We start from the raw sequence: 13,952 nt of genomic DNA on the forward strand, positions 1-13,952 counted from the left end.
TGCACAGAGTCAGAGATAAAGGTTCCAAGCTTGTGCAAGGCATTTGAAACTATCCAATTACTTTATAGACTTAAAACCTTATTTAAATATCAGAAAATAAGTGTAATGGATTAGACTGAGGCCCTATTTATAGGACGAACAAGGTAAGCGGTTTGGATCATCAACTCCATCATTCTACTACTTAACATTCTTTTTTTAATTTTTATTCATTCATGGGATGTGGGCGTTGCTGGCTAGGCCAGCATTTATTGTCCATCCCTAATTACCCTCATTCAAAGGGCATTTAAGAGTCAACCACATTGTTGTGGATCTGCAATCACATGTAGGCCAGACCAGGTAAGGACAGCAGATTTCCTTCCCTAAAGGACATTGAAGGAGGAAATAAAGAATAATAAAGAATATAAATTCTATTCTATAACTTCTGTTCAAACAGGAATGTGGACAAAAGGAAGAGAATCATTTTGGATAATCGTACAGTTTAACATAGGGGAAAAAAATTAAACACCAAGGGGAATGGTTGTAATAAAAAGAAGCTTCAGTTTTTTAATCAAGGACAAGTTTAATCAGGATTATTTCTGTGACTTTCTGCAATTGTAAAGATGCAGCCTATATTAAGTGAAACAGCTAAAAGATGGCCCCTCATTCCATTGGTGCTCTTTAAAAAATAATTCAGATGAAGTTAGAAATGCTAAAATACTCAACAGTTCATAGCTCCTGAAGGAGAAAACCAGGGAATAATACACGTGGGTTGCTCGCATCCAGAATAAGCAAATGCTCAAGGATTAAGAATTTCAGGTTCAAGTAACTTAAAAGGGAAACTCACTTGGTGTTGAAGAACATGAGAGTTGTAAGGAGGGTGGAAGGTGAATGAGCACCGAGCTGCTTGCATTCCCACAGCATCTCCTCTGTGATGTGGCTGGGGATCAGGTAACCTATTAAACAATACAGTGCTGTATTTACTTTCAGACTTGACATTAACTATTTTGCAAGCAGCGCTATATATTTAACTGGTAAGAACTCCCAGCTTGGTTGTGAATATCAATGCCCCCCCTAAATGTTTGATTAACATTCTTTTCAGAGGGAATTCAGTTAGTTCTCAATCAAGTGGCTGAATTAACCATCACAACTCAGAGCACAAAGAAGCGGTTAATAAGATGCCACTGAGATGTTGAAATGAGATGTCTTTTATTTGAAATAAAGCATTCTCAAAATATCCTGGCAGTTTTTCAGCTAATCTCGAGGTGTTCTGATGATTAATAAGGATGCAAGAAACAAGAGGTACACAGCAATTGTTAAATAGGAAGGATTGGGTTTTATATTTGCAATGTTTCTAATCAAATTGATGTTCGTACAGAGGAAATATAAATGTGCTTCTTACTAAAGCGTACATGCACATTCAGAATGCATTTGGTAGCATAATCAAGAGATAAACTCTCAATTCCCCAATCTGTAGAGCAGAAAAATTATTGCAGTCTTGGGTGATAGCATATGAAAATCTAACAAAGCCCTTAAACACTTGGACATGTCTTTTGGTGTCATTGGTTTAGCATTAAGTACTGTTTTTAAGCAAAAATAACTACAACACAAATGCTGCTTAAAACTGCCCCCCATACCCATCTCATGTACTACCTGATGGAGGAATATATGGACATAAATATTCACTTACCCAAAGAGCTGATCTGAGGTTGCCAATCCTTCAACACCTCTTGTAATTTCTCAGTGAACCTTGTATAGTAGATATCTGAAAATATATCATCTACCCTGCCATTTTCAAATAGGTACTGAAAAAAATTTCAAAAAATAAATTTTCCATAAAAATGAAATAAATAACATTTAGCACATCTACAATCTTTGTTCATACTGAAATCAGCCATGTGTAAAACTTGTATTGTGCTTCAGATATATGGAGCAGGGTAAACTGGAGTGGAAGGTGCTTTTTAAAAAATATTTGGTGGTACAGAACTTGAGTATTGTGAAAAAGAAACATGTTTGGTTGAAGCTTTTCGTCTTGCACTCATCAGGACAATTTGCAAAGGAAACATCAATGCCAGGGAAAACAACAAATTTATATTGTATGAGAAGTGCTGATTGGTTAGCAAGTGGACTGTTATTGCAAGAGGTATTGCCTTGAGAATGCACCAGTTGATGGTGGCTGACAGTTAACTGCCAAGCATTGTTTGCAATTCAAACCAGGCAGCTTGACTCCGACTGGTCAACGCATTTCCCTGGAGAATGAACCAACGAATGGCTGTCACTTATTTTATTTAGCTGAAACAGGCACAATGTATGTACATGCTCTTTCTGTCTGCGAAGAACAGGACCTTGTATATTAATATAAGTAGCTTCCAGTACAAGCTTATGTGTAACAATGCGAGCCCGACTGAAAATCTTAAATAGGTTGTCAGCGTTATTCTGAGCACACTGAATTTTATTTAGCAAGTGTCGTCCAATCGTGGAATCACATCTAATGTTGGGCACTATTTTGAGTTTTGCAAGCACGGCTGGTTGGGTATGGTCTGTACCTTGCCTGTTGTGAACAGCGGCTGGGACATGCTGTTTGATACGATCCGCCAGTCTTTGGAACATATGGCCTACATACCTAGCATCACACTGGCACTGAAATTCATATACCACATTATTTATTTGTGTGCGATAGGCAGAACGTATTTTTGGCTTGATGGCAGCATCTTGTTAGTGGAGAATACCACTCATACTGCTACTCATAGTAACAGCGTGAAACAGCTAGCTTCACCTGTTGCTCAAATTTTTGAGATACCTTTGCTCTTCCAGGGTAATCTGAGGTAGACTGGGCACTTTTCAGGGCTGAACGTGACAGCCTTGGGCTCATTCACGAGTTTACGTGATATACAACATAAAATGGTCTGATCGGGGTAGCCATTGTCCTGCAGGATTTCTTTGATGTGCCCAATTTCAGCATCAAGCTTGCACTAGCAGCAAATGGCTCAGCTCTATTTACGAGGTTTCTGATGAGGCCAATCTTATAGCGTGTGGAACTGTATGAATCCCAATGCATGTATTGACCAGTGAAGGTAGGCTTGCGGTAGACCATGGCAGAGAACCCCTTGGTAGATTTCTTAACTAGGTCAAGGAAAGGGAGTTCATTTGGCACTCCATTTCAAAGGTGAATTTGACCACAGGATGGAGCCCATTAAGATATGCAAAGAAATTATTAAATGCAGCTGCAGATTTAAATATAGCAAACGTATCATCCACATATCGGGAATATGCGAGGGGTGGGAGGTTGGGTGTCATTCCATCGAAGACACTTTTCTCATGGAACCCAACAAAGATGTTTGCGAGAGTTGGGCCTAGAGGGGATCCCATGGCAACACTATCTATTTGGGCAGACATGGTGTCGTTAAAGCTGAGCTCAACTGCGCGAGTTGCCGCGTTCATAAGCTCAATGAATACTGATTCATGGTGGCAGGTCTAGATCGCTATGATATCCAAAGACATCCTGCAGGATAATAGCTACCCTGATCCGATCTTTTTGCACTGTATATCACCTAAACTCATGATTGGGCCCAAGGCTGTCACTTTTGGCCCTGGAAAGTGCCCAGTCCACCTCAGATTATCTTGGAAGGGCAAAGGTATTTCAAAAATTTGAGCAACAGATGAAACTAGCTATTTCATGCTGCTACTATGCAACATGAGTGGTATTCTCCACCAACAGGATGTCACCATCAAGCATTTTTTGTTTTTGTTTCAGATTTCCAGCATCTGCAGTATTTTGCCTTTATTTATTTCCCATTCCTAGTTGCCCTCAAGAAGGTGGTGGCGAGTTGCCTCCCTTAACCCACTGCAGTTCATGTCGTGTAGGTACAGCTACAGTGCTGTTTGGTTTGGGGGGGGCGGGGGAGAGAGAGAGAGAGAGAGTTCCAGGATTTTGACCCAGCGACAGTGAGGGAATGGCGATATATTTCCAAGTCAGACTGGTGCGTGGCTTGGTGCAGAACTTCTAGGTGGTGGTGTTCCCATGTGTCAGCTGCCCTCGCTCTTCTAGACGGTAGCGGTCAGGGGTTTGGAAGGTGCTGTCAAAGGAGCCTTGGTGAGTTCCTGCAGTGCATCTTCTAGATGTACACACTGCTGCCACTGTGCGTTGGTGGTGGAGAGAGTGAATGTTTGTGGATAGGGTGTCAACCAAGTGGGGCTGATGTGTCCTGGATGGTGCTGAGCTTCCTCAGTGTTGTTGAACTGCACCGATCCAAGCAAGTGGAGAGCATTCCATCAGACTCCTGACTTGTAGATGGTGGACAGGCTTTGGGGAGTAAGGTGGCGAGTTACACTCCGCAGAATTCCTAGCCTCTGACCTGCTCTTGTAGCCACAGTATTTATATGACTGGCCCAGGTCAGTTTCTGGTCAATGGCAACCCCCAGGATGTTGATAGCGGACGATACAACAATTGTAATGCCATTGAATGTCAACGGGCGATAGTTAGATTCTCTCTTATTGGAGATGGTCATTGCCTGGCACTTCTGCAGCGTGAATGTTACTTGCCTCTGGTCAGCCCAAGCCTGGATATTGTCCAGGTTTTGCTGCATTTGGACATGGACTGCTTCAGTTTCTAAGGAACCGTGAATGGTGCTGAACATTGCGCAATCATTAGCGAACATCCCTAATTTAGACCTTATGATGAAAGGAAGGTCATTGATGAACCAGCTAAAAAATAGTTGAGGCTCAGACACTAGGCTGAGGAACTCCTGCAGTGATGTCCTGGAGCTCAGATGATTGACCCCCAACCACCACAACTATCTTCCTTTATGCTAGGTATGACTCCAACCAGTAGAGAGTTTTTCCCCCCGATTCCTGCTGACTCCAGTTTTGCTGGGGCTCCTTGATGCCACACTCAGTCAAATGCTGCCTTTCATCACCTTGCTGATGATCGAGAGTAGACTGGTGGGGCAGTAATTGGCCGGGTTGTATGTGTCCTGCTTTTTGTGTACAGGGCATACCTGAGCAATTTTCCACATAGCCGGGTAGATGCCAGTGTTGTAGCTGTACTGGAACAGCTTGGCTAGGGGCACAGCAAGTTCTGGAGCACAAGTCTACAGTACGATTGCTGGAATATTGTCAGGGTCCGTAGCTTTTGCAGTATCCAGTGTCTTCAGCCGTTTCTTAATATCATGTGGAGTGAATCAAATTGGCTGAAGACTGGCATCTGTGATGCTGGGGCCTCCAGAGGAAGCAGAGATGGATCATCCACTCAGCACTTCTGGCTGAAGATTGTTGCGAATGCTTCAGCCTTATCTTTTGCACTGCTGTGCTGGGCTCCTCCATCATTAAGGATGGGGAGATTTGTGACGCCTCCTCCTCCAGTGAGTTGTTTGATTGTCCACCACCATTCACAACTGGATGTAGCAGGACTGCAGAGCTTAGATCTGATCCTTTGCTTGTGGAATCGCTTAGCTCTGCCTATCACTTGCTGCTTATGCTGTGTGGTACGCAAGTAGCCCTGTGTTGTGGCTTCACCAGATTAACACCTCATTTTTAGGTAAGCCTGGTGCTGCTCCTGGCATGCCCTCCTGCACTCTTCATTGAACCAGGGTTGATCCCCTGGCTTGATGGTAATGGTAGAATGGGGGATATGCCAGGCCATGAGGTTACAGATTGTGGTGGAGTACAATTCTGGTGCTGCTGATGGCCCACAGCACCTCTTGGATGTCCATTAGAGTTGCTAGATCTGCTTGAAATCTTTCCCATTTAGCACCGTGTTAGTGCCACACAATAATGGAGGGTATCCTCAATGTGAAGGCGGTACTTGGTTTGCACAAGGACTGTGCAGTGGTCACTCCTATCAATACTGTCATGGGCAGATGCATCTGCAGCGGGCAGGTTTGGTGAGGATGAGGTCAAGTATGTTTTTCCCTCTTGTTGGTTTCCTCATCACCTGCCGCAGACCCAGTTTAGCAGCTATGTCCTATGACCGGCCAGCTCGGTCAGTAGCGGTGTTACCGAACCACTCTTGGTGATGGGCATTGATGCCCTCCCATCCAGATTACATTCTGCACCCTTGGTGCTTCCTCCTTCAATATAGAGGAGTACTGATTCATCAGCTGGTGGGGGGCAGAGAACAGTGCATGGTTATCAGCAGGAGGCTTCCTTGCTAATGTCATGGGGTCTGGAGTCTATGATATGGACTCCCAGGTTATCTCCCTCCCAACTGTATACCACGGTGCTGCCACTTCTGCTGGGTCTGTCTTGCCGATGGGACAGGCCATACCCAGGGATGGTGTTGGTGGTGCCTGGGTTGTTAGTTGTAAGGTATGATTCCGTGAGAATGACTATGTCAGGCTGTTGCTTGACTAGTCTGTGGGGCACCTCTCCCAATTTTGGCACAATCCCCCAATTTCAGTGAGGACGACTTTGCAGGGTCGACAGGGCTGGGTTTGTTGTTGTCGCTTCCGGTGCCCAGGTCGATGCCGGGTAGTCCGTCTGGTTTCATTCCTTATTGATTTTCTAGCGGTTTGATACAACCAAGTGGCTTGCAGAGAGCACTGATTCACTCCACACGGTATCAAGAAACAGCTGAAGGCACTGGATACTGCAAAGGCTATGGGCCCTGACAATGTTCTGACATTGTCTTGTACTCCAGAACTTGCTGCGCCCCTAGCCAAGCTGTTCCAGTACAGCTACAACTCTGGCGTCGACCCAGCTATGTGGAAAATTGCACAGGTAAAATGTAGGACAAATCCAACCCGGCCAATTACTGCCCCATCAGTCTACTCTTAATCATCATCAATGGAAGGAACCATCAACAGTGCTATCAAGTGACACTTACTTAGCAATAACCTGCTCACTGACACCCAGTTTGGGTTCTGCCAGGGCAACTCAGCTCCTGACCTCTTTACTGCCTTGGCTTAAACATGGACAAAAGAGCTGAACTCCTGAGGTGAGGTGAGAGTGACAGTCCTTGGCATCAAAGCCACATTTGACCGAGTGTGGCATCAAGGAGCCCTAGCAAAACTGGAGTCAATGGGCATCAGGAAGAAAAGTCTCCACTGGTTAGAGTCATACCTAGCACAAAGGAAGATGGTTGTGGTTGTTGGAGGTCAGTCATCTCAGCTCCAGGACATCACTGCAGGAGTTCCTCAGGGTAGTGTCCTGCGCCCAATCATCTTCAGCTGCTTCATCAATGACCTTCCATCATAAGGTTTAAAGTGGGGATGTTCGCTGATGATTGCACAATGTTCAGCACCATTCGCGACTCCTCAGATACTGAAGCAGTCCATGTCCAAATGCAGCAAGACCAGGCTTGGGCTGACAAGTGGCAAGTAATTTCATACCACACGAGTGCCAGGTAATGACCATTTCCAACAAGAGAATCTAACCATCACCCCATGACGTTCAATGACATTACCATCACTGAATCTCCCAATATCAACATCCTGGGGGCTACCACTGACCAGAAAATGAAGGACTAGCCATATAAATACTGTGGCTACAAGTATTTGGGGAGGCGATTGGGTAGTGGTAGTAATCCAGAGACCCAGGGTAATGCCCTGGGGACCCGGGTTCGAATCCCACGGCAGATGGTGGAATTTGAATTCAATAAAAATTAATGCCATGATCCCATGAAACCAATGTTGTAAAAACTAATGTCCTTTAGGGAAGGAAATCTGCCATTCTTACCTCATCTGGTCTATGACTCTTAGAATTAGGAATGGGCAATAAATTAAATTATTGAAATGCATTAAACTAATCAAAAAATAAGATCAGAGGCCAGGAACTCTGACAAGTAACTTACCTCCTGACTCCCCAAAGCCTGTCCCCCATCTACAAGGCAGGAGTGTGATGGGATACTCCACTTGCCTGGATGAGTATAGCTCCCACAACTCTCAAGAAGCTTGACACCATCCAATTGGCACCACATCCACAAACATTCACTCCCTCTATCATCGACAGTAGCAGCAGCAGTGTACACCAGCTACAAGGTGCACTGCAGGAATTCACCAAGGCTCCAAACCCATGACCACTACCATCTAGGACAAGGGCAGTAGACACATGGGAACACCACCACCCGGAAGTTCCCCTCCAAGTCACTCACCAGCCCGACTTGAAAATATATTGCTGTTCCTTCACTGTCACTGGGTCAAAATCCTGAACTCCCTTCCTAGCAGCACTGTGGGTGTACCTACACCACATGGACTGCAGCAGTTCAAGGCGGCAGCTCACCACCACCTTCTTAAGGGCAATTAGGGATGGGCAATAAATGCTGGCCCAGCCAGCGAAGCCCACATCCTGTGAATGAATTTTTAAAAAACTGCATTGCTGCAAGTCTGGAGTCACACGTAGGCCAGACCAGGTAAGGACAACGGATTTCCTTCTCTAAAAGGCATTAGTGAACCAGATGGACTTTTATGATGAGTTGACAACAGTCATCATTAGACTTTTAATTCCAGATTTTATCGATTGAATTCAAATTCCACCATGGTGGGATTCAAACCCAGGTCCCCAGAGTCCCTGGATTGCTAGCCCAGTGGCAATACCACTATTCCCCCAGGAGCTGGATAAATGCATGAATGAGAAAGAAATAGAATATGCCAAAAGGGTGAGATGAAGTAACTAGTGGAGAAGGTTCATTTGGAGCATGAACATGGGCCCAGGCCAGTTGGGCTCAACGGCCTGTTTGTGTGTTGTACATTGCATGTAACCCTGGTTGTGCACAGCTGTAGGCATTTAAAAGTTGTCTCAAGAGGACAGACCCCAGATGGAAGGTAAGACAGAAACACCATTTTGCTTTGCCATTCAGCAGCACTTCCAGCTGCAGTAACCCAGGCACATTGCTGATGACAGTGCAGTCACATGTTTGTCAGAGAAATGGATACACTAAAAATGCAGTTCAAAACCAAAATATATGGATATACACAGATCTCGGTCAAGAGAAAGACAGTTTTATGTCCTGGGTGCAATACTTTTGTGTACTGTTTTGAAATGTGCATATGCTAACTCATTTTTTTCTCTTCACATTTACAGACTGGCCTGCCGGGCATATTTAACAATTTGCCATTAATTATTGATTTCTGGCATTCCCAATTTTATTTTACAAAGGAAACATTAGTAATGTGAAAACTGCCACTGTAACCTGATAAAAGGGATTGCATTCTATATCCTTTTTCACTCACAATGTATACACACATATACTCTCCATTTTAACAATCAATTCCTCCTATTGAATGTCACAGTTGTTTGAAAATTCTGAATTGCTATGCATATATTCAGTCAACGGGCTGTACCTTTTGTATGCAGAGACATATATAATACACCATGTCCGGGTTGTATGCCTCACCCTCTGCATTGCGAGCTTCTTTTAGCATGAGACACAGACCATAATTTAGTTCTGCCACTGCTGATGATAGAAGGTCTTCCTGGAAGCGCAATGGCTGACGCCCTTAGAGGGGAAGGAAACACCATGATTACCCAGCATACTTATCAGTCACAACTTTTATGGTCAACATGCAAGATTGCTGCTATCACATGTCACAGGCACGTGGAAAAGATGAACATGATACAATGGAAGTGTTTCTTTAAACAAATTAATAGTGAACAAATGCATTAATCAAATCTTTTTTGGATGTCCCAATTTCACATATCATCAAATGTTAGCTCTGCTTAAAGTAGAAGTGGAACTTACACTATCTAAAGAGAGAAAACGACAGATCAATGTTTTGGCAGGAAGATCTTTCCCCAAAATAGTGGCCGCAAAGAAATGGCCCAAAGGGACCTCAACTACATGCTAACCCTCCCCCTGTAGCATTAGTTTTTTTTCATCTCTATTGATTCTAGTCAAGGTAACAAACAAGTTGAAGAAACAAAGGTGTATGTGCAAGCATGTTTGTGCAGTGGGCTTACAACAATTTTTGCGCAAAACACTGTAAGGGAGCTAGAACTGCTTCATAGTTCATCACTGTACCCTATGTAAACCTAAAGGAAAAACAATATGCCAGTTATTCGGAGATGAAATGGTGGGGAACTAAAGGGTAGGCCAGAGGGTTCAATAGAAGGGCCTGGAATGAGTCAGCTGTCCCTTCCGCCCCACTCCAAAAAATGGCTGACTTAGGAACATAGGACTTAGGAGCAGGAGCAGGCCATTCAGCCCTTCACGCCTGCTCCACCATTCAATAAGATCACGGCTGATCTGATTATGCCTCAAATCCACTTTGCTGTCTGCCGCAACATCCCCCCCCCCATTACCCTGGTCTATCAAAAATCTAATTCTGCCTTCAATAAATTCAATGACCCAGCCTCCATTGCTTTCTGGGGAAGAGGATTCCACCGACTAATTTTAGACTGACCCTCAAAAATAAATTCTCCTCATGTCCATCTTAAACGGCCGACCTCTTATTCTTAAACTGTGTACCCTGGTTCTAGTCTCCCCGACAAGTGGAAACAACTTTCCAGTGTCCATCCTATTAAATCCCTTCAGGATCTTATATTTCAATAAGATCGCTTTTCATTCTTCTGAACTCCAATAGATATAGGCCCAACCTGTTCAACCTTTCTACTTAAGACAAGCCCCTCACCCCAGGAATAAGTCGATTGGACCTTCTCTGAACTGCTACCGCAATTAATACCTTTTTTCAAACAAGGAGGCCAAATCTGTACACAATATTCCAGATGTGGTCTCACCATGGCTCTACACAGCTGCAGTAAATCTTCCTACTTTTATATTCCATTGCCCTGGCAATAAACACCAACATTCCATTTACCTTCCTAATCACTTGCTGTAGCTACGTATTAACCTATTGTAATTCATGTACCAGGACACCCAGATCCCCCTGTACTACTGAGTTCTGCAATCTCTCTCCATTTAAATAGCATACCGTTTTTCTATTTTTCCTGCCAAAGTGAGCAAGTTGACATCTTTCAACAACTTTAGATCATGAACTCTCTCCTCCTTCCCCATCCCTTTTCCGATCCCCCCTTTTCCAATAATTTATATAGATTTTTCTTATCCCACCTATTTCCATTATTTTTAAATGTATTTCCATCCATTGTTTTATCTCTACCTTTTAGCCTATTTTGATTCCCCCCCACTCCACCCCCACTAGGGCTATCTGTCCCTTGCTCGTTCTGCTTTCCACCCTTAATGTCCCCATTAGCACATTCCTTAGGTAATATCACCAACGTCAACACCTCTTTGTCCTTTTGTCTATGACATCTTTTGGTTATCTCCACCTATCACAGGCCCTCTACCCAGCTCTACCTGTCCCACCCTCCTTTAAACCAGCTTATATTTCACCTCTTTTCTATTTTCCCTTAGTTCTGACGAAGAGTCATTCGGACTCGAAACGTTAACTGTGTTCCTCTCCGCAGATGCTGTCAGACCTGCTGAGCTTTTCCAGGTATTTTTGTTTTTGTTCACATTTTTCCACATTGTACTCCCTCCATCTGCCAAATTTTTCCCACTCACTTAACCTGTCTATATCCCTTTGCAGACTCTCAACTTCCACTTGACAATGTATTTTCCTACCTATCTTGGTGGCACCAGCAAATGTAGCTACCATACATTCAGCCCTTTCATTCAAAGCATTGGTGTAGATTGCAAATAGTTCAGGCGCCAGCACTGATCCCTTTGGCACTCCATCAGTAACAGCTTGCCAACCTGGAAAAGAGCCATTTATCCATACTGTCTGCTTCCTGTTAGCTAGCTAATCCTTTAGCCATGCTAATATGTTACCCCCTACACTATGTAATCTTGGTGTGGCATCTTATCAAAATGCCTTCTGGAAATCCAAGTACACCACATCTACAGGTCCCACTTTATCCACCTTGCTTGTTGTTTCCTCAAAAAACCCGAACAGATTAGTTAAACACGATTTCACAAAGCCATGTTGATTCTGCCTGATCAAATTATTATTCTTTAAGTAACCTGCTATAACCTCCTTAATGCTGGATTCCAGCAATTTCCCTATGACAGCTGTTAGGCTAACTGGCCTGTAGTTTCCTGCTTTCTGTCTCCCCGCTTTCTTGAATAAATGTGTGACATTAGCCATTTTCCAATTCACAGCAACCCTTTCAGAATCTAAGGAATTTTGGAAGATTATAACCAATGCATCTACTATCTCTGCAGCCAATTCTTTTAAGAACCTAGGATACAGGCCATCTGGTCCTGGGAACTTGTCAGCCTTTAGGTCTAACAGTTTTCCCAGCACCTTATCCCAAGTCATGGCAATTTTAAAATTCCTCCCTTCCGTTCACCTCTTAATTTTCAAGCATAATTGGGAAGCTTTCTAAGTCTTCTACAGTGAATACACAAAATACCTGTTCAACACCTCTGCCTGTTTTCCATCATCAATTCCTCAGGCTCTCTCTCCAGTGGACCAACACTAGCTTTAGTTACTCTTTTCCTATTTAGAAACTCTTACTATCTGCTTTTCTATTGCTTGCTAGCTTTCTCTCACTCTTCTTTCTCCCTTTTTTTTTTAAGTCATTCTTTGCTGGTTCTTAAAATTTGACCAATATACAGACTTACCATTAATCTGTGTGGATTTATACAGTGTTTCTTTCAATTTGATACTATCCTTCACATCCTTATTCAGCCATGAATGGTGTATCCTTCTCAAAAGAGTCTTTCTTTCTTGCTGGGATAACTCTTTGCTGAAAGTTATTAAATGTTTCCTTAAAAATCTGCCACTGCATCTCTACTGTCCTACCTTTCAACCTAGTTTCCCAATTCACTTTAGCTAGTCTGCTTTCATACCCTTATACTTACCTTTATTCAGGTTTAATACACCAGTCTTAAACCCACACTTCTCCTCTTCAAACTGAAGATGAAATTCTATCATGTTATGATTGCTGTTGCCTAGAGGCTCCTTTCCTCTGAGGTTATTTATTGATCCTGTCTCACTGCTCACCACCAGGTCGAGAATAGTCTGCTCCCTGGTTGGTGCTAGAACGTACTGCTCTAAGAAACTGTCCCAAATACACTATGAACTTATTTTCCAGGTTGCCTTTGTCAATGTAATTCACCCAAACAACAAGATGATTAAAGTCACCTATGATTACTACGGTACCTTTCTTACATGCCCCATTTATTTCTTCCTGTGCAACTACCATTTGGGGGCCTATAAGCTACTCCCACAAGTGACCTTTACTATTTCTTATCTTAATCCAAACTGATTCTACATCTTGCTCTTTTGAGCCACGGTCACCTCTCACTACTGTACTAATGACATCCGTAAGTAACAAGCCACCCAACCACCTTTTCCTTGCTTCCTATTGTTTTGAAACGTCAAATACCCTTCAATATTCAGGTTCCAGCCTTGGTCACCCTGCAACCATGTTTCCGAAATGGCTATTAGTGCTAATAATTCACCCATTTTACATGCAGCATTCGTAACATTAAGATACAGAGCCTTTAACTCTGCCTTTTTACCATTTTTACAATCTATGGCCTTATCTACTGGTGCACTTTTAAGTTTGTACACTCTGTCCCTTCCTGCCACACTCTGGATATCATTACCCAAGTGGATAACCTGCTCTGTTATCGCATCATTACCTTTGATTTACTACATCTCCTCTTGCATGATCCCTTCCCTCCACTATTTAGATTAAAGCCCTCTCTGCCACCCCAGTTATACGACTTACTGGAACACACTTCCCAGCATGGTTCAGATGAAGGCCGCCCCAACGGTACAGATCCCACTTGCCCTAGTACTGGTGCCTGTCCCCATGAATCAAAAACCATTTTCCTCACACCAATCTTTGAGTCACGCATTCATCTCTTTAATCTTGCCCAATGCCAATGTTTGTGGCTCAGGTAATAATCCAGAGATTACTACCTTTGAGGTTCTGATTTTTACGGTCACGGTCCTGTGACAGGTCTCATGTAACCTCACGGAATCGATTATCAACCCATTGAAAGAGTTTTGTAGCATTAGCTGAGATGGATTTAATTTAAACAGTTTCCTCACATGATTGCATTTCCTGT

General features: G+C 43.4%; 1 protein-coding gene across 1 annotated transcript in view; it reads right to left on the bottom strand.

Moving 5' to 3' along the window:
* LOC144681438 (transcriptional regulator QRICH1-like) overlaps positions 1-12,807 on the bottom strand; it is a 30,460-nt gene extending 17,653 nt beyond the window's left edge. The window contains exons 1-4 of the mRNA XM_078543026.1: positions 12,735-12,807; positions 9,256-9,410; positions 1,667-1,781; positions 824-932 (exon numbers count right to left, since the gene is read on the bottom strand). Of these exons, the coding sequence (XP_078399152.1) occupies positions 824-932; positions 1,667-1,781; positions 9,256-9,410; positions 12,735-12,807 (452 nt within the window). The remainder of the gene's footprint in view (positions 1-823; positions 933-1,666; positions 1,782-9,255; positions 9,411-12,734) is intronic.
* Positions 12,808-13,952: the final 1,145 nt, after the last annotated feature.

This window comes from Cetorhinus maximus, chromosome 6 (genome assembly GCF_964194155.1).
Source record: "Cetorhinus maximus chromosome 6, sCetMax3.hap1.1, whole genome shotgun sequence".
NCBI lineage: Eukaryota > Metazoa > Chordata > Chondrichthyes > Lamniformes > Cetorhinidae > Cetorhinus > Cetorhinus maximus.